The sequence below is a fragment of the Neurospora tetraspora genome (assembly GCF_033439725.1).
Source record: "Neurospora tetraspora strain CBS 560.94 chromosome Unknown B0H65scaffold_2, whole genome shotgun sequence".
NCBI lineage: Eukaryota > Fungi > Ascomycota > Sordariomycetes > Sordariales > Sordariaceae > Neurospora > Neurospora tetraspora.
Genome location: NW_026944384.1, coordinates 5,927,009 through 5,944,616, shown reverse-complemented (window position 1 = coordinate 5,944,616; position 17,608 = coordinate 5,927,009). Strand labels below are relative to the sequence as shown.

The following is a 17,608-nucleotide window of genomic DNA, read 5'->3' as shown; positions in this document are numbered from 1 at the left end:
CCGCGGGCCCGACACAACAACCAGTCCCCTGGTTTCACAGCCGCGACGGAATGCTTCCAAGACCACAAGCGAAAGGAAAGCAATTCAACACCAGAGCTGTCCAGACCATTGGATACCAGCACCAAGCTTGATCCGGTTAGCTGGTCAACAACTTTTTGCAACACGTGGGCAATCCGTGAATCGCATCTCATCTGTCAGTCTGTCACTGGTGCGCTTGGTGCGCTAGGTACCTCTACGTACACATTGTCACAGCTTACGGATGGCCCGGCTGAGCTACAATCATCTCGATGGATCGCGAATGGGAGTTTCTCCATGTCCTGCGTGTTTCGAGGCGGTAAGCTGTGCAGTTTGAGTCACTCTCTTTCTTTCTGACAGTCATGTTTCCGGGGACTGGAAAGTGGATGGTCTTGCTGGAAACAGACCAGTTCCAGTTGGGACAAGCGAGTTGCTTGCTGATCTTTGATGTTCATCCTGAACGCCTCACTTCAGAGTCATAGCCTCAATCAGACACAAGATCTTGGGATCTCGATAATTCCAAATCTTGCGAGAGCCCAGACACATTCCAAATAAACTTTTTGGCTCAATGTGCTAACGCAGAGTCATCGACTTGCCTATCAAAGTTAAGCCAGTCGAAGCTTCTTGGAATCAACTTTATTGTTCCATGCAGGTAAGCCGTGCGTCCAAGATCACGGAAACCCATCAGCATCATTACATACTTGGAAATCAGCCACTCTCTGCCTTTTGAGCATCCTTTTTCACTTTGATTCGTATTTTTGAAACCCTCCGGGAAGTCCTTTGCTTCATTCGGCTCCTTGCCCAGCCTGTTTGTCCTGCGCCGTGTAAGCCGGACACCAATTCCGATCCCGGCGCCCTTTATCAATCCTTATCAGCCACTCATATATCGGGAACTTTGTACGCACATCACAGCCTCGCTTCGGACCGCACCTTGTCTGATACGAACGAAAAGGGATAGGCTTTGCATCCTCAACAATACGACCTTTTGGACCGTTGTTTGCCGCTGAGAGACGGTTCAACACACCGGCCACGGCCGTCCGCGGAACTCTCGGCTTGTCCTTCCACGTGTATCCTGAGGTCATCCACTTCAACAAAACCACCAGCCACTTTGAATCCTTTCGTTACCTTTTTGGATATTGATCTTTCTCAAAGCACACAAACTGACACAAAGAGAAAGACAAGCAGGCGTGAATCTCTGTGATGCTTTTTGATGTCACTGGTCCCTGCTCAAGACGACCAGGCGTCAGAAAAGCCATCTTCTCCCAAGGAATCACCATTCACGACGGAGGATGGCGCACTGAAAACCATATTGATGAAGAAGGGAACGGAATGAGGCTCCTCGATATCCATCTGTGGAGCACCTGTCAACCTGTCACTCTTGACAGTTCCACTTACAACCACATCGGTCCTAGGGGTCGGCTTTTACGGTAAATATTCCAATTTTTCAATTCCTGACCGTTTACCATACTTACCGAACGTCAGGGGGCCGTGCACTAGTCCGTGCACCCTCGACTTTCTGATAGGCCTCGGTACTGCGGGCAGCCAGCTCTCACCAGAAGCTTATATAAGTCTATCGATAAGACCGCTTGGCGCGGTAAGCCATTCGATGTTTTTCCATTCACTAACGGTAATTACTGGTAGTGACCCTCGTCACGTCAGGGTGGCCGACCCCTAAATTCGGTCCTTGCCGTGGTTCCAACCCATGGAATCAGGGACCACCGGCACTTGATGGCTGATTTGTATACATCATGGACTGCATTCACGTTCGGTTTTCGGGTCGTTGACTCGAACGTCGACGAGACATCGTCAGATGGTGACGGAGTTTGAGCCGTTTAAGCCGCGCGTTCACATCGGTGATGGAGCTATCGATGCCCCTCAAGGAGGACCTCATCCTAACTAACATACCACGTTTTTTCGACACCGTACAATGGAGATAATTCGCCCAGTAATGGTAAACCTCATTTTGACGGATGAGAAAAGAAACGCGAACACCTGGCCGGAGGTGGATGAACCGTTTGAATTGTTAGGTAAAAGACCCGAGCATCAAACGTATATAGATGCGAATCGCTTGTTGACTGACTGTTTCATGAACATTTGACGTTGAACCATACTGACAGATGATACCGCCTATCAATCCACCATACAAGCTTTCTCTTCTCTAAGAGAGTATGTACATAGTGGCGTTCTTGACATCTTGCTCTACGTTCGGAATTGCTTGCTCCATCACCTTGACTCGTACGGTCGACACACCGCAACATCACCGCCACTTTACCCTTTCCTCCACCACAGCCCCGGAAGGCCCGGAAGGCCATCATCCCATGCCATGAAGCGGACATAAAGATGACAATCGTGCGATTCTTATCGTAAGTACAGCGTAAACAAAAAAAAAAAAAAAAAAAAAAAAAAAAAAAAAAAAAAAAAAAACCCCTCTTTGTTTTGCTTCATACTGTAAAGAGGGAATGAGGCAAAAAAAAAAAAAAAAAAAAAAAAAACTGTCAAGTGACCGTGACATGTGATGATGTCTATGGCGATCAAAGCTTTTGGACAATCGACTGCGGAGTAAGCTTGACCTTGGTGAGGGGGTCTGGGATTGTCTGTGATGTCAACGTTTTCAACGAGGACGAAACAGCTTAACCGAGAGAGTCCGCAGAGATGGAAAGAGTCGAAGCTATGTGGCCATCACAAACTCTAACAAAGAGGTGTACGAGAACGACTCTGGTTGGTGTCATGTTGCCATCTTTTACTCCCACTACCTACTCACACAGTTCAGCCGCTGGAAGACAGTTGATGTTCATTGCTTTTGATGGCTCGTTACGAGTTAAGGCTGCCCAAAATCTACTTGAGCCACGACATCACCATAGCGTGATGTTTACACTCACGTAGCCAAGTTCTTGGTAACTGTACTCACACAATACCCCCGGTGGAAAGTGTAATTTTGTTTGGGGTGGAAAGTGTAATTTTGTTTGAAGTTCGAAACATCTAGTCACTTAATTTCTTTTCTGTTGAAGTTCCTTCAAGTCAATATTCCCATCAAACATCCTCAATCGAGGTGTAGAAGAGGTGCAAATCCGGGATGATCGCCTTCTGATAGTCCTAAACAAGCAGGTTAGTATTATCTGTCGCGGAGAAGATTTGGGAGAAGCGACACGCAACTTACCTTCTCAAGATCCTTCATCATCTGATAAGTCAAGTTGGTCAACTTCGTCACTTCTTCCTCCGCCTTCTCAATCTCCTCTTCGATAGCCTCCTCATACTTGCTCAACACATCCCGCTCATCGTTCTTTTCAGCTTCGAGTGCCTTTTCAGCGTCTCCGCTCGCCTCAAGAACATTTTCACCCTCACCATCCTCCGCCCCAAAACCCAACTCCCCTCTAGTTGCCCTTCCCTTCTCATCACCCCCCTCCTCTCCACCCCTCCCCTTACCCAGCTCCTCAACCTCCCCCCAAACCTCCTCCCAAACCCTCTCCAACCCCCTCTCACTCTCCACCCACTCCCTCCACAACCCCTCCATCTCCCTCTCCGCCTCCCCCAGCTTCTTCTCAACCCCCTTCACCAACTCCCTAACCACATGCTTCTCACTCCTCAACACGCCATCACTCCCGCGCTGGTCAGAGCGGATGGCGAACTCGGACAGCGGTAGCGAGAGCTTACGGGCGCGCTTCTCGGCGCGCTGGAGGAAGTCCTCATCGGAGGAGGCGATGCCGTCGTCGAGCTTTTGGATGAGGAGGGAGTGCGCTTTGACGAGGGAGGTGAGGGCGTGCGAGTGGAGGGTGGTGGCGGATGTTAGGTAGTGGGCTGTGGGGAAAGGGGTGTTAGTGGTTTTGGTTTTGGTTTTGATCTGATGAAGGGGTGGAAAGTGGATGGTTACGTACCTCGGAGCTCGGCGAGCATCTCTTCAGTTTCGGAGGAGAGGGCGTCTTCTTTAGCAGGGGAGTCACGTTTTCTTTTGCGGGTTTGGACTGTTGGCTGGCGTTTGAGAGGAAGGGCGGAAATGTGGACAGCCTCTTGTTCTTTCTCTTGTTGTTTCTGCCTCTGTTTATGTTTTGGAGGCTGGGTTTCTTCTCCAAAGGCGGCTTGGATCTTCTTGAAGAAGGGGGCAATGGTGGTTTGAGGCAGGGAGTGAAGCGCGATCTTTGCAGGCTCTGGTGTCGGCTCTCGTTTCTTCTGTGGACGGGCAAAGAGGCGCTCCTTGAAGGACTGGGCTGGTTTTGGCTGAGGAGCGGAGGGGCGCGAGGACGAAGCATCGTCGGTTACGCTGATGTTAGCTAGCCTGGGAGAAGTACGTTGCTGCCGCTTCGTATTATTGGGCAAGGGCTCTTTCGGTCGGCGCTTTTGGGGTGGTGGCCCCATGACGACTGTGTCTGGGGCAGTTTTGGAGCGCAGCATGGTTGACATGGTGTTACAGATCTCGGATGCGTGCTGACATCCGTTGATGGAGGTTGCAGAAAAGAACGAAGCCAGCAACACCGCTCAGATATTATAAAAGCATACGATGAACAAGAGGAATGAGGGGTGATGATCAATGAAGAAGAGATTTCTTGAGGTTGAAAAACGTTTTGTGCGCACGGATATCTCAAGATCGCCCAGTGTCCGCGGAAGGAAGTCGCGAAGGAGAGCACTTGCCATCTTGGTACTTCCACATTCGCTCAGCCTGCGTGCCTGATCCGCCTCAACATTTTTCTGGGCCAAGCCTTAGCACCGCACATACAACTGAAAACAGAATCAGCCACTCCTATGGCAAGAATCCAAAAGGTGTGATGTTTCATTCTTGAGAAGGGTAACAACTAGTCATCGAGCCTTGTTGATCTCAACAATCTAGTCAACATATGGTCACAACTTCTTTTTGTGCCCCTTCATCAAATCTTGTACCTCCTTCATTTTGTGGCATGCGAAAGGTTTCCCGGAACATGCCCACTCGTCTGTAATGATCGCATGTTTTTCCATCGTTTTCCCCGCAGTGCGCGAAGCTCAATATCAACCCATAGTAATGAGTGTAACTACTGAAACGGTGTTCGTAGGACATGATCAGCAGGAAAAGAAAAGCATCCCCATCTGCGGGCGGATCGTCCCAATATATCAAGGGTGAAGTGGCCTCGCTAAAATGTACTGATCCCCCCGAATGGAAAGGTCCCTTTTCCTTAATCCTACCATCAACCCGCACTGCCCTTCTCACGTAGCCTTTTAATGTAATCGTAGTCTCTTTCTCCACTTCCCCTATATGATGCTTGCTCATGGTAACGGGCTGTGTTGTTGAGTCGATAACGTGTGCTAGACGGTAGTTTAACCAAGAACTAATCCTGATAGCAGGGAAGCTCTTTGGCCCTTCAATTGTAAGCCATGACCATGAAGGGGTCTTTAATCCGCTGGGCATTCTCCAATCAGACTCATGAAAGAACCACAACAAATCTAAAGGCCAGAGCTCCTTCCAAGTTCCAGCAATAGGCGTCCAACTGGTTCCCTTTTGAATAGCCTCGATAATGCCTGAAAAAGCTATAAGTCGATCCTTTGTGTAGGTTAGGTGACTTGCGGAATAGGCCCTCAGAATTTCCGCCCAGTCATATAACAACTCTGTTTTCTTATGGTTGACTCGGACTTCGTCCCAGGTACTTGTCAGGTCAATTGTTACATCGTTGAGAGACAAGCGGCAAAGCGCGTGAAATCTAACTTTCTCTTGGGAAAGCTAGGAGTGGCTAAGAATGGCTATGGCCTTATTGAATTCCGGAATGCTCTCACACCGAGTCAGGCTTGAGCATTCCCAGTATAGCTCGGGAGCGCCCAAATAAAGAGTCCGGGGTGAGAGAAGCCTCTCTTGAAGGAACCAGCCACGTGAGGGAAGGCGCGCCCCTTCTTGCGTGAGAGATTCCATAAGGCGCACACGGTTGCTGTGAACAGTCGGATAGGCGTATATGCCTTTTTGGAGCTCACCTAAATAGCACGGGGTAACCAAGAGAGGATTCCTGCGTCTAAAACAGCCATCCAGCCCGTCCATCCCTAAAGCTGCGATAGTAAGAATGGATCTCCCATAGACATCGCACATAGTGGCTGACTCTTTCTCCCAGTCTTCAGTAGAGTCCTGAATAATACAGAGAATCAATCCATATGTACCTGTAGCCAAGTTGTTGGGTGACTTCCATCGCATCCCTGAATGTCTGAGACAATTTTTCCAACGGTATATCAACTTGGAGATCTTCGATATTATTCGTTGAAAGCTTCAAGCGGGATTCATTAACGGTTACGGACCACGCGTGGCTAAGGGTAAGGTACTGAATCTTTTCCAAGGTTGCTGAGGTAGATGGAAGCACAAGACGAGGCCTCAAATATCCGAACTCCTCGCCAATGTCAATAAGTCGGGTAGGCAGGCTCATGCTACCAGGTTTTGAGCCTGCCGCTGAGGAATTCAGGGGATAGCATTGAGGGTGATCATGAATGCATCGATGCAGCCAGGATCTCACCACATCCATCATTTCGGGTGAGCCAGTTGATGTAGGTAGAAGTCGCCCGGAGCTCGTCGTCGGACGGGAGAAGAGAATGTCTTGATCTGATTCCGTTCCGCATCTGATCAGTTATGGGTCTCAACCAAACCAGGGGAATGATCGAAAGGGGAGAGAGGGGGGGAGTCGTACCATCAATCTCACTAATTACCGCCTGGCCTATGTCGTGAGAGTAAGTCAACATATCGTAATCACAAGCCGCCAGTAATTCCTCTATACGAGAATAGTCGCTTTCTGTGTGAATTACTGCCTGCCCATTTTGGTTTAATTGCCGGAGTGTGATCCAAAAGACTTTGGAAGAAGTGTATTGGAGAGGCATACTCCAACATTTGGCAACAATACCACCATCTGGGTGGCCTTCAACTCGTCCGAGGTCAATGTTTTGAGACATTATCGCACAAAGATGACATCCAGCAGCACTAGACTCCAAGAGTTGCCGTAAATTCTGGCTATGAAAGAACACCTCCGGCTTGGTATAATCGCCGCGGAGAGTTCTGAGCATGGCGGACTTGTCGCGGATCCGAGAGCAGCGCTCACACAGAACATGGCCAGCCACATAGTCGGTTTCCGGGATGCGGTTCCCCTCGGGTGAAGATCTTTGAGGGATTCGATATCGTTCATCTCGAGAGCAGGCGCCGACAGGCACAATGGCTCAGAGCAAGGCTCGATATGGCGGAAGAGAATGACAGAAGAGAACCACAAAGGAAGGAGAGAGCCGCGGAGGAAGATGGCTGTGATAGTTCTATGTAGCGGTTGTGTTGTTGAGGTGATTGTCTGATCGGTTTTGTACCACCTGGTTCGACGTGAATCTCCAGTCCGGCTGCTCGAGCTTGTGCGCGCAACAAGTCGGCCGCACTTTCCTAAATTCTCGAGAAATCAAAGCAAGAAAGAAATAATCCAAGATAGAAAGTTCGATTCACCTTGGACCTCGACACGAACGACGACCAAGGTCTGTCGTTGCTACCTGAAAAGTGAGTCCGCAATGAGGGGTAGCATCGACATGGAAAATGCAACGGCAAGTACCACCTAAGCACGTAGCCAACAAGAACCATCACCTACCTATAAGCTGCTTGTTTGACTACCACTAGCACATACGGCCATAGATAGTGGAAAACTCGGGATCCCGTACGCTCTCCCATAGATAAGCCACTAATCGGTGGCTTATCTATGGGAGCCATTTTTTGTAGATTTCGACAGGGGTTTGGATGACTCAGCTGATGACTCAGCTAAAAACGCCGCCCCCGTTTCTAGAACCGTTTTCCCATTGCCTTCGCCGTCGAGTGCACCGTTCCACCTACGCCAAGCCCAGCTGAGTGGGCTAGGCATACACTACACAAGGTACTTACCCCTGCCATTTACCCCTGACACCTACTCCATATACTTAGTACTTCTAACTGGGAGGTGTGGTTGGCTTGTGAGAGGTGTGTTTAGCTTTTGGGAAGTGCGGTTGGCTTTTGGGAAGTGTGGTTGGCTTTGGTGAACAGTTTTCGTACGTATATCCCTTCAGGCGAGTCAGAAGAGCCTCAAGATATATATTGCGTCTTTACCCTCAGATTCCCGACTGAACCAAACAAGCACACTTCTGTCCCATTCTCATTGCATTCATTGTATATCAATTCTTCCCAGTTGATTCTACCGCATGAATTACGGCCCCTACATTGCGAGGGTTGCGTTGGTTTTCATATGAAACCCTCCTTCCGAGTTTTCTAATGGATTTCTCCTCCAAAACATGCTGAGCTCGTAAGCCAGTGCAGCTTGAGAGGGTATTGTTTGAGTCTCACGGTGCCGATCGCACTCCATCCATATGCAATACGGAAGGGATGGAGCTACGAAAACCGCCGATACCGCCGACTGAACGCGACGTCGAAGAACGAAAAAGAAGAGCATTTGCCGACGTCGACGAATTTACGGTAACAACACATGAGCGTTCGCTTTGTAAGAAGACCAAAGCCCAGCGAGAACGCGCGTGGCGTCTATGGAATAAGTATGTACCTTATCATTTTGCTGTTTTCTTTAATATTGCGTACTAACGCTTTCTAGATTTGTCACAGATGTGTTACAATTAACACAAAAAGAGGCTGATAAGGTTTGGTTTGGCATGTGCCAAAACAAGAAAAAGTCCATTGCTATCTGCAAGAGCTTTCTGGCCGACTATACACGCTATGCAAGATGCAGGCGTCTGTGTATAGACGGGACCGAGGAACGGAAGCAGGTACCAACAGTTCAATCAGTAGTGACTATTATTGCTGTATGGAAGCATATAGTTGTTGGAGCACATGAGTGGGCACAGGGAATTTGGGGCAGAGGATCGGCAAGAGAATTCCTTGATTGATTGACTGAAGAGCTAAAGGAGAGTAGGTGCATGATGAGAGGGAGACCCTCGATATATATATACATGACTGAGGTCCATGTGTGGATCGATTGCCGAGACGGTAGTCTGCTTCAACAATAGTAGCTCCAGCTGATGCTGTAGTGCTCGCGAAGAGAAGGGATCAAGATTCAAATGAAGATTCAGACGAAGATTCCGAACAATGGACATTGCTTGGCAACCGTGGGAAGGCCCGTGGAGAGGTTATCCAGGTAGATTCCCTCCTTACCCATACCGATACTGTGTACTGACATTTCTTCTCACAGTGGATCCAATCAACTCTTGCCCAACAGTTCAACCTCACATGCAAACAAACATTTGAGAAAACCGAAGCCACAAGAGACGATGTTCTGCTTATTCTTGTGACGATGGGGATCCCGCAACCCTGACATGGGTACTGCAGTCGCCACTTGTCCCATCAGGAAGACGGTAGAGGCTGGCAGAATCTGGGCTCATCCCATATAAGAATGCACTCTAGAGCCCAGCTCTCAATCTCTCCCTCTTCTGTTCTTTAGCTTTAGTTATTTATTCATTTGTACCCAACTACGCGATACGGAACTACGTGAGCTGGTGCATCGTAACAACTGGGCGATTCGATTGGAGGTGTTGGGCCGCGTTTATACTATGGGCAACACGTGATTTGCACTGGTAATAGGCCTCGGGTTGCCCTCGGATTAATGGTTTTGGTGGACAGTTAAGGCACTGGGCGCCACAGGGGCGCGCCAGGGCAATGCTCCTATTTTTGTACGCTAGATTCACCGATGTGGCACGTCTCATGCCCTACTGGAGGCGGAAGTAGACGTTGAAAATAACAACACAAAAAGCTGCCGCCCAATACAACGCTGTCCGTTTATACCGGTCCCGAGGATCTGCGTCAGCCTTGCCGGTATCGAGAAGCAGCTTAACAACCGCCTCATGCCCCTTCTCTGCCGCCCAATGCAGCGCTGTCTTTCTAAACTGGTCTTGAGCACTTGCGTCAACCTTGCCAATATCGAGAAGCAGCTTAACAACCGCCTCATGCCCATTCATCGCCGCCATATGCAGCGCTGTCCATCCAAGCTGGCCCTTAGCACCTGCATTAACCTTGCCGGTATCGAGAAGCAGCTTAACTACCCCTTTATGCCCATTCTTTGCCGCTATAAATAGCGCTGTCCGTCCATCCTTATCCCGAGCATTTGCGTCAACCTTGCCGGTATCGAGAAGCAGCTTAACTACCCCTTCATGCCCATTCTCTGCCGCCATATGCAGCGCTGTCCGTCCATCCGTATCCTTAGCACCTGCGTCAACCTTGCCGGTATCGAGAAGCAGCTTAACAACCGCCTCATGCCCCTTCTCTGCCGCCCTATGCAGCGTTGTCTGTCCAAGCCAATCCTTAGCACCTGCGTTAACCTTGCCGGTATCGAGAAGCAGCTTAACAACCGCCTCATGCCCATTCCCTGCCGCCGAATACAACGCTGTCCCTTTATACTGGTCCCGAGGATCTGCGTCAACCTTGCTGGTATCGAGAAGCAGCTTAACAACCGCCTCATGCCCAGTTATCGCCGCCATATGCAGCGCTGTCCGTTTATGCGAGTTCCGAGGATCTGCATCAACCTTGCCAGTATCGAGAAGCAGCTTAACAACCGCCTCATGCCCATTCCCTGCCGCCATATGCAGCACTGTCTGTCCATTCCGATTCTTAGCACCTGCGTCAACCTTTCCAGTATCGAGAAGCAGCTTAATAACCGCCTCATGCCCATAGTTCGCCGCGCTATGCAGCGCTGTCCATCTATCCTTATCCTTAGCACCTGCGTCAACCTTGCCAGTATCGAGAAGCAGTTTAACAACCGCCTCATGCCCATTCTTTGCCGCCATATGCAACGCTGTCCGTTCATACCAGCCCTGAGCATTTGCGTCAACCTTGCCGGTATCGAGAAGCAGCTTAACTACCCCTTTATGCCCATTCTTTGCCGCTATAAATAGCGCTGTCCGTCCATCCTTATCCCGAGCATGTGCGTCAACCTTGCCGGTATCGAGAAGCAGCTTAACTACCCCTTCATGCCCATTCTCTGCCGCCATATGCAGCGCTGTCTGCCCATCCGTATTCTTAGGATCTGCGTCAACCATACTGGTATCGAGAAGCAGCTTAACAACCGCCTCATGCCCATTCTTCGCTGCCATATGCAGCGCTGTCTTTCTAAACTGGTCTTGAGCACTTGCGTTGACCTTGCCGGTATCGAGAAGCAGCTTAACTACCCCTTTATGCCCATTCTTTGCCGCTATAAATAGCGCTGTCCGTCCATCCCTATCCTGAGCATCTGCGTTAACCTTGCCGGTATTGAGAAGCAGCTTAACAACCGCCTCATAGCCATTCTCTGCCGCCATATGCAGCGCTGTCCGTCCATCTTTATTCTGAGCATTTGCGTCAACCTTGCCGGTATCGAGAAGCAGCTTAACTACCCCTTTATGCCCATTCTTTGCCGCTATAAATAGCGCTGTCCGTCCATCCCTATCCTGAGCATCTGCGTTAACCTTGCCGGTATTGAGAAGCAGCTTAACAACCGCCTCATGCCCCTTCTCTGCCGCCATATGCAGCGCTGTCTGTCCATTCTCATCCTTAGCACCTGCATCAACCTTGCCAGTATCAAGAAGTAGCTGAACGACTACCTCATGCCCAGTTATCGCCGCTCGATGCAGCGCTGTCTGTCCATTATTATCCTTAGTACCTGCGTCAACCTTGCCAGTATCGAGTAGCATCTTAACGATCGCTTTATAGCCTTTTTGCTCCGCAAGCCACAGCGGCGTCTGTAGCTCCTCCTTATGCAAGTTGACCTTGCCAGTGTCGAGAAGCAATTTTACGACCGTCTGATGCCCGCCTCCTGCCGCCAAGCATAGAAGCGTCCATTGGCCCTTGTCCTCAATAAGTTGATTTACCATTGTTTCCTTTGCATCTTCCTTTTCTGAATCCTCGGGACCTAGGCAAGTCTTTTTTAGGCTGCTCATGCTCCTCAATACCCTCTCAAGAACCGCCGTTTCTTCCCGAAGATTATTCACTGCAACTCCATACTGTTTCACCTCTTGTAATGCCAATCTGACATTCCGTATCCTAGTCGCCGCATTTCGACAACCTTCCAACCCTGTCTTTGAATGCTTTGGAATGTTTGCAAAGTAGTTGTGGTTGTTTTTATCTTGCTGCTTGTTTGGATCTATATCCCAATCCCAGACAAGTAGAAAATTATGTGGAAAGACTGTTATCGATTGTTTGATATCTCCGGTCGTAGCTTGTAAATCGCCTGCTGGGGAAACTGCAATCATTATAACCGCCCAGTGATCGATGCATGGCCTGAGGATCGTGGGTCTCGGCGCCCCTTGAAGAAGGCAGACGACATCTCCTTTTTGGACGGATTTTACTGTGGTCGGGAGGGTCCAGCAAGAACCCCATGCTTCCTTCACGCAAATATAGCTGGGGGCATTACTCCAAGTAATGGCCACATCTTGTCTGTCTTCCCAAGTAGCATTTCTCTTGACCGAGGACACTTCGCCAAGAATGCAGCCCTTGCCCTCAATGACGGCAATCTCCTTATTGTCCGAACAGTCTACAGAGACTAATTTAGGTAGGAAGAAGTGGATGAGTTTGTTGAAGAGTTGTTTCCACGAAATATCGTAGTCGGCGAATAATCCTGCTGCGGTTGTATTATCAGAGCTCATACCGAGTAAGGCATATACTTTATCGCGACGATCCGTAGCTTTGCGGGTATGGTACATCTCTATCAGTTCACCCAGAGGGCGTATGTTAAGAGAAAAGTTGTCTGACTGACTGGTCACATATTTGGGCCGGAAGATTGCGCCCCTTATGAGGTAAGTTACCGAAAGGATTCGAGCCCACAGGTCTGCGGGGAGTTCATTGGACAGGTTCAATGTTTTCAGGCCTGAGCAGAATGCAAATCCGTCAATCTCAGTAGAACCACACTTGATCAGGATATGGCGAGCCGCGGCAACTTCCTGAAGCACCTGCATCAATCTGTCAGTTTCCTTAGTCATGATACTTTGACATCGGTTTCCTTACCCAGATGCGCTGAAACCACGGTCGTTCAAGCAGTGTAAGGATTCCCGCTTTATTGTCTAATCGTTTTGTAGGCAGCTCGGCTGCGATGAGTATTTCTTCGAGCGCTTGGTCGCTACCGGCTGCCTCCTTTCCAAGCCAAACAATTACGTGACTTGCTTTAGCGTAAATCTTCGCCATAGATTGAACTTGGTGTCCTCTTTCTTTTAGGTCATCTTGGTTGATGCAAATGGCATCTATCCATATAGTTCGTTCAATGGAGTGATCTCGAAGATGTAACAGTGCTGCGTGAAGGTTTTCTCCGACGGGCAAGTCGCACCCGTTTATAGAGATGGAACAAGGCTTGGCCTCGGAGCCCCACACGTAGGACAAGGCCTCGTACGGACGAGTACTTTTTGAGTCCAATGCGGTGCCTTTTGAGTCCAGTGCGGTGCAGAAGAGCCGACAGTGTATTGCGGCGTCCTCGTTTTCAGACGGCAATAGTTGAAGCAAGCGAATATGGCTACGTGATATGGGAAACTTATAATATAGATTCTTTATAAGTGTTAGCGTTATTTTGAAATGTCGTAGGGGGAAAAGAAGTAAACCTACTTTCACCTGCTTCGTGTTATCCACGCTAGCGGACGTCTCTGTATCGGCGGAACCGGTAGCTGGAGCGGCTGGGAGCCCGGGGGCGGGCATACGGGTAGCGGACATAGCGGTGGCGGCGGGGATTTGTTGCAGAGGTGCAGGGCAAGACTGCTCTTGGCCCTTATCGTCTTCCCAACCCTCCGTATTGTGCAGTCGTTGAGACATCGTAGCTTTAGGGAACGAAGGTCTTGAGCGAGGCGACGTAGATGAGGCACTCGAGGATGATCGTGTTGTCCTAGAGGCAGCGAATGCTATACAGTTGACGATCAGTGGATTGAGTTTGTAAAAATGCTGGAGATTCCTTTATCCTGCTCCCGAGGACAAAATAAAAACAAACTGGAGCACTATGTTTTCCCAAGGCTATGGTGGAGCATGAGGCGTCGTGTTGAGTCTGTTTCTGTTTCACCATGTCAGGCGTAGGATGGCTGGCGGCTCCCTCCCAATTACATGTTAATTACCCAAACGACATTTCTTTTTTGAGGCTAGGCATTCTAGACCTAGAGACTTCAGGGCGCCAATCAATAACTCGACTTGGGCGAGGGTCGTGGCTTTCTGTCACGGGGTCTACAGGGTTGGCAATAGTGTACCAGTAGCGGCCTGGTAGCTTGCACCACTTATAGGGCCGTGGCGCGGGTAGGGCTGTAAATCCGAGTGGAACCTGCAAATTGCAGTAAAGCCTAGGCTGCCAGTGCTGTCAACAACCAGGCGTTGCGATAACCAGTGTCCTTGAGCGGACAATGCATTGATGCCTTCCTTTTCATTTCCTTTGGGACCTATAGGCGCATAGAACCGACGCCAAGCGGCGATCGCACTGACAGTAAGACATAAAATAGCTGTCCATACTACCAAAGAAATGCTTTCGTTGAAGTCTGTTACGGGCCTGGCGCCCGAAGATACGGGTCTGGGTCTCCACCCAGACGTTCTGATAGTATGGACACCTAGTCGACGGCTCCAACGCCGTCTACGTGGCTAGTGCCGACAGTGTGGGGTAACGCCTTAGGGGGCGCAGGCGACGCATGGGTGTCGTACAACAGACTCAAGCAAGTCTTCCTCGCTATGCGAGCTAGTTTTCTTCGTAGAACCTTATCCATTCATTACACATAACTGGGCCGAGGAGTACTAGGAACCAATCAGGAATGGTCTTCTAACCGAGTGCAATCTTGGTGTTACCCGTGTAAAAGATCTTGCGGCAGTATCAGGACGGTCAACTTTTCTCGTAATCCGCCCAATTATATTCATCTTTTTAGCGCCTCCTCCCCACTTACCGTCTTGCCTCCGTCCGAACGATATGGATATGGGAGCTGGTGGTTCAGTTTTTTGACCCTACCACGTGATTAAAAAGACCCGTTTCCTGTCCTTCCCGCTCCCATAGATAAGCAGACATATCGGTGGCTTATCTATGGGAGGAGGTTTTTACAGGGGTTTGGATGACTCAGCCAAAAACGCCGCCGCCGTTTCTTGCAACCGTTTTCATTGCCTTCGCCATCGAGTGCACCGTTCCACTTACGCCAAGCCCAGCTGAATGGGCTAGGCATACACTACACAAGGTGCTTATCCCTGCCATTTATTTACCCCTGACACCTATTCCATATACTTAGTACATCTACCAGGAAGGTATGGTTGGCTTTTGGAAGGTGTGGTTGGCTTTTGGAAGGTGTGGTTGGCTTTGGTGAACACTTTTCTCCGTACGTATATCGCTTCAGGCGAGTTAGAAGGGCCTCAAGATATAAATTGTGTCTTTACCCTCGGATTCCCGACCGAACCAAACAAGCAAACTTCTGTCCCATTCTAATTGCATTCATTGTATATCCATTCTTCCCCGTTGATTCTACCGCATGAATTACGGCCCCTACGTTGCGAGGGTTGCGTTGGTTTTTATATGAAACCCTCCTTCCGAGTTTTCTAATTGATTTCTCCTCCCAAACATGCTGAGCTCGTAAGCCATTGCAGCTTGAGAGGGTATTGTTTGAGTCTCACGGTGCCGATCGCACTCCATCCATATGCAATACGGAAGGGATGGAGCTACGAAAACCGCCGATACCGCCGACTGAACGCGACGTCGAAGAACGGAAAAGAAGAGCATTTGCCGACGTCGACGAATTTACGGTAACAACACATGAGCGTTCGCTTTGTAAGAAGACCAAAGCCGAGCGAGAACGCGCGTGGCGTCTATGGAATAGGTATGTACCTTATCATTTTGCTGTTTTCTTTAATATTGCGTACTAACGCTTTTTAGATTTGTCACAGATGTGTTACAATTAACACAAAAAGAGGCTGATAAGGTTTGGTTTGGTGTGTGTCGAAACAAGAAAAAGTCCATTGCTATCTGCAAGAGCTTTCTGGCCGACTATACACGCTATGCAAGATGCAGGCGTCTGTGTATAGACGGTACCGAGGAACAGAAGCAGGTACCAACAGTTCAATCAGTAGTGACTATTATTGCTTTATGGAAGCATATAGTAACTCAAGCTGATGCTGTAGTGCTCGCGAAGAGAAGGGATCATGATTCAAATGAAGATTCAGACGAAGGTTCCGAACAATGGACATTGCTTGGCAACCGTGGGAAGGCCCGTGGAGAGGTTATCCAGGTAGATTCCCTCCTTACCTATACCAATACTGTGTACTGACATTTCTCCTCACAGTGGATCCAATCAACTCTTGCACAAAAGTTCAACCTCTCATGCAGACAAACATTTGAGAAAACCGAAGCCACCACAGACAATGTTCTGCTTATTCTTAGCACTTTGTGGGAACGCGCAGTCGATATACCCTGTGATCCTAGATGTCGTCTTGCCTTTCATACATTGGTGCTTATAGGAAGCATTGGCTTTCGGCCCGGCACTTATGAGAACATGCTTTATCGACAAGTCAAGCTACTTGTCGTTCGCGACCCGGATACAAAGCAGTCAAGGCTTGTTGCTGAGATCACGATCAATCAAAACAAGCTATCGGCTAACAAAATTGATAAGGGGGCAGATGTGTATGTATTCTTGCCTTTAACCGTTGATCCAAACTAACACTTTTCTAGGGTGACCTTTTCTGCTACTATGGTACCATGCCAGATCGTTTGTTTAGTTACGTTTGTAGCTATTCAAGCTCTACATGATGATGCCTTCGAAACAGAGTTTTCGTCCTTCGACGAATTACTTCAGCGTCCAAACTTGGAAGATGTTGATTGCATTGAACTTAGGTGGAAGGATGGGATGCAGGAAAAGCCTATCTTTCCCTTAAAGTACTACAAATATCTGGAACTTTGGAACCGGACATGGTTGGTAGCGGGCAACAGAAACACTCTCCGGCCCTATGCGCTGCGAATCGGCAGTGGAAATAAAATTGATGGTAAGAACCCTTTACCCGTTTCCCTTACTATTTTGCTTACAATTTTTACACAAGGTTCCCTTACATCCGCTATTCGAAACCACATCCTGAGCCATAACACAAAAACATTCGAAACCTCTTACCAAGTGTCACACGGACATCGCCCACAGTCCAGGGTTAGGGTCGCAAGGCTCAGTAGAGCCTCAACGCTTGGAATGAGCCTCGAGATGCCCGGTGGCCTCCGGCCGCAACACTCACCTCGGCCGGACTCTCGGCCACGGGAACTGCTTACCCGAACCCCTTTCGACGCTACCAGGCTAGCGAGCCAACTATGGAAGTGCCGAAGACGCTGATGAAACACCATGAGACAATCCCCAGTCATCCCAGAAGTAACACAGCCAACCAAGCAAGAAGCACGGCGCTCGGATGAATGATAGCGCCAGAAGGAAGATGAAGAATGGATGAAGGCATTCAGGAAGATCCACATGTATGCAGGCTGCTAGATAGATGCCTTGAAGCCTCAGGCGACAAGTACCGATTCCCTTTGGCATAAAAGGCCTTGAAGCCCAACCTTCTCCTGGAGGTTGAAAAGATCAACAAGGCCTTCGAGACCAAAGTAGTTTATCAGCTGAATTGAACTACTGTTCCAAGCCCAGATCACTGCCCTTGTCACACTTACATCCGCTATTCGAAACCACATCCTGAGCCATAACACAAAAACATTCGAAACCTCTTATCAAGCGA

The 17,608-nt window shown here is 49.1% G+C and overlaps 9 protein-coding genes across 9 annotated transcripts; 4 read left to right on the top strand and 5 right to left on the bottom strand.

Moving 5' to 3' along the window:
- Positions 1-3,045: 3,045 nt before the first annotated feature.
- B0H65DRAFT_419870 (uncharacterized protein) lies at positions 3,046-4,401 on the bottom strand (the record flags this gene model as incomplete). The annotated part of the gene is made up of 3 exons (XM_062824241.1): positions 3,046-3,108; positions 3,173-3,810; positions 3,888-4,401. The coding sequence occupies 3 exons, from the start codon at positions 4,399-4,401 to the stop codon at positions 3,046-3,048; spliced, it is 1,215 nt and encodes a 404-aa protein (XP_062685211.1).
- Positions 4,402-4,622: 221 nt separating this feature from the next.
- On the bottom strand, positions 4,623-5,541 carry B0H65DRAFT_139440 (uncharacterized protein). The gene has a single exon (XM_062820909.1). It carries the CDS (start codon positions 5,384-5,386, stop codon positions 4,835-4,837), a length of 552 nt encoding a protein of 183 aa, XP_062685210.1. The 5' UTR covers positions 5,387-5,541; the 3' UTR covers positions 4,623-4,834.
- Positions 5,542-5,920: 379 nt separating this feature from the next.
- Positions 5,921-7,187, bottom strand: B0H65DRAFT_139420 (uncharacterized protein). Its single transcript, XM_062820908.1, has 2 exons — positions 6,639-7,187; positions 5,921-6,553 (listed from the first exon to the last, which is right to left on the bottom strand). The coding sequence occupies exons 1-2, from the start codon at positions 7,006-7,008 to the stop codon at positions 6,078-6,080; spliced, it is 846 nt and encodes a 281-aa protein (XP_062685209.1). The 5' UTR covers positions 7,009-7,187; the 3' UTR covers positions 5,921-6,077.
- An 890-nt stretch (positions 7,188-8,077) lies between these two features.
- B0H65DRAFT_459479 (uncharacterized protein) lies at positions 8,078-8,697 on the top strand (the record flags this gene model as incomplete). Its single annotated transcript, XM_062826462.1, has 3 exons — positions 8,078-8,490; positions 8,547-8,602; positions 8,676-8,697. The coding sequence occupies exons 1-3, from the start codon at positions 8,327-8,329 to the stop codon at positions 8,693-8,695; spliced, it is 240 nt and encodes a 79-aa protein (XP_062685208.1). The 5' UTR covers positions 8,078-8,326.
- Positions 8,698-10,095: 1,398 nt separating this feature from the next.
- Positions 10,096-10,836, top strand: B0H65DRAFT_440740 (uncharacterized protein; the record flags this gene model as incomplete). Its single annotated transcript, XM_062825482.1, has 1 exon — positions 10,096-10,836. The coding sequence occupies one exon, from the start codon at positions 10,096-10,098 to the stop codon at positions 10,834-10,836; it is 741 nt and encodes a 246-aa protein (XP_062685207.1).
- A 705-nt stretch (positions 10,837-11,541) lies between these two features.
- On the bottom strand, positions 11,542-13,738 carry B0H65DRAFT_489780 (heterokaryon incompatibility protein-domain-containing protein; the record flags this gene model as incomplete). Its single annotated transcript, XM_062827721.1, has 3 exons — positions 13,508-13,738; positions 12,920-13,450; positions 11,542-12,864 (listed from the first exon to the last, which is right to left on the bottom strand). Coding segments are annotated over exons 1-3 (2,058 nt in total), but the record flags the coding sequence as incomplete, so codon positions are not given.
- A 1,102-nt stretch (positions 13,739-14,840) lies between these two features.
- On the top strand, positions 14,841-15,219 carry B0H65DRAFT_459456 (uncharacterized protein; the record flags this gene model as incomplete). Its single annotated transcript, XM_062826461.1, has 3 exons — positions 14,841-14,850; positions 14,966-15,093; positions 15,145-15,219. The coding sequence occupies 3 exons, from the start codon at positions 14,841-14,843 to the stop codon at positions 15,217-15,219; spliced, it is 213 nt and encodes a 70-aa protein (XP_062685205.1).
- B0H65DRAFT_459452 (uncharacterized protein) lies at positions 15,181-15,818 on the bottom strand. The gene is made up of 2 exons (XM_062826460.1): positions 15,783-15,818; positions 15,181-15,726 (listed from the first exon to the last, which is right to left on the bottom strand). The coding sequence occupies exon 2, from the start codon at positions 15,627-15,629 to the stop codon at positions 15,396-15,398; it is 234 nt and encodes a 77-aa protein (XP_062685204.1). The 5' UTR covers positions 15,630-15,726; positions 15,783-15,818; the 3' UTR covers positions 15,181-15,395.
- Positions 15,442-17,423, top strand: B0H65DRAFT_139312 (uncharacterized protein). The gene is made up of 4 exons (XM_062820906.1): positions 15,442-15,726; positions 15,794-16,134; positions 16,189-16,526; positions 16,575-17,423. The coding sequence occupies exons 1-4, from the start codon at positions 15,663-15,665 to the stop codon at positions 17,215-17,217; spliced, it is 1,386 nt and encodes a 461-aa protein (XP_062685203.1). The 5' UTR covers positions 15,442-15,662; the 3' UTR covers positions 17,218-17,423.
- Positions 17,424-17,608: the final 185 nt, after the last annotated feature.

What these genes read in the sequence shown, in the direction of transcription:
- B0H65DRAFT_139440 (XM_062820909.1), bottom strand. Translation starts at nt 5,386, where the DNA reads ATGCCCAGCGGATTAAAGACCCCTTCATGGTCATGGCTTACAATTGAA.
- B0H65DRAFT_139420 (XM_062820908.1), bottom strand. Translation starts at nt 7,008, where the DNA reads ATGCTCAGAACTCTCCGCGGCGATTATACCAAGCCGGAGGTGTTCTTT. An exon ending in GGTAATTAGTGAGATTGATG is followed by an intron (nt 6,554 to 6,638) that starts GTACGACTCCCC and finishes GAACGGAATCAG; the next exon opens with ATCAAGACATTCTCTTCTCC.
- B0H65DRAFT_459452 (XM_062826460.1), bottom strand. Translation starts at nt 15,629, where the DNA reads ATGCTCTTCTTTTCCGTTCTTCGACGTCGCGTTCAGTCGGCGGTATCG.
- B0H65DRAFT_139312 (XM_062820906.1), top strand. Translation starts at nt 15,663, where the DNA reads ATGAGCGTTCGCTTTGTAAGAAGACCAAAGCCGAGCGAGAACGCGCGT. An exon ending in CCCGTGGAGAGGTTATCCAG is followed by an intron (nt 16,135 to 16,188) that starts GTAGATTCCCTC and finishes TTCTCCTCACAG; the next exon opens with TGGATCCAATCAACTCTTGC. An exon ending in ATTGATAAGGGGGCAGATGT is followed by an intron (nt 16,527 to 16,574) that starts GTATGTATTCTT and finishes ACACTTTTCTAG; the next exon opens with GGTGACCTTTTCTGCTACTA.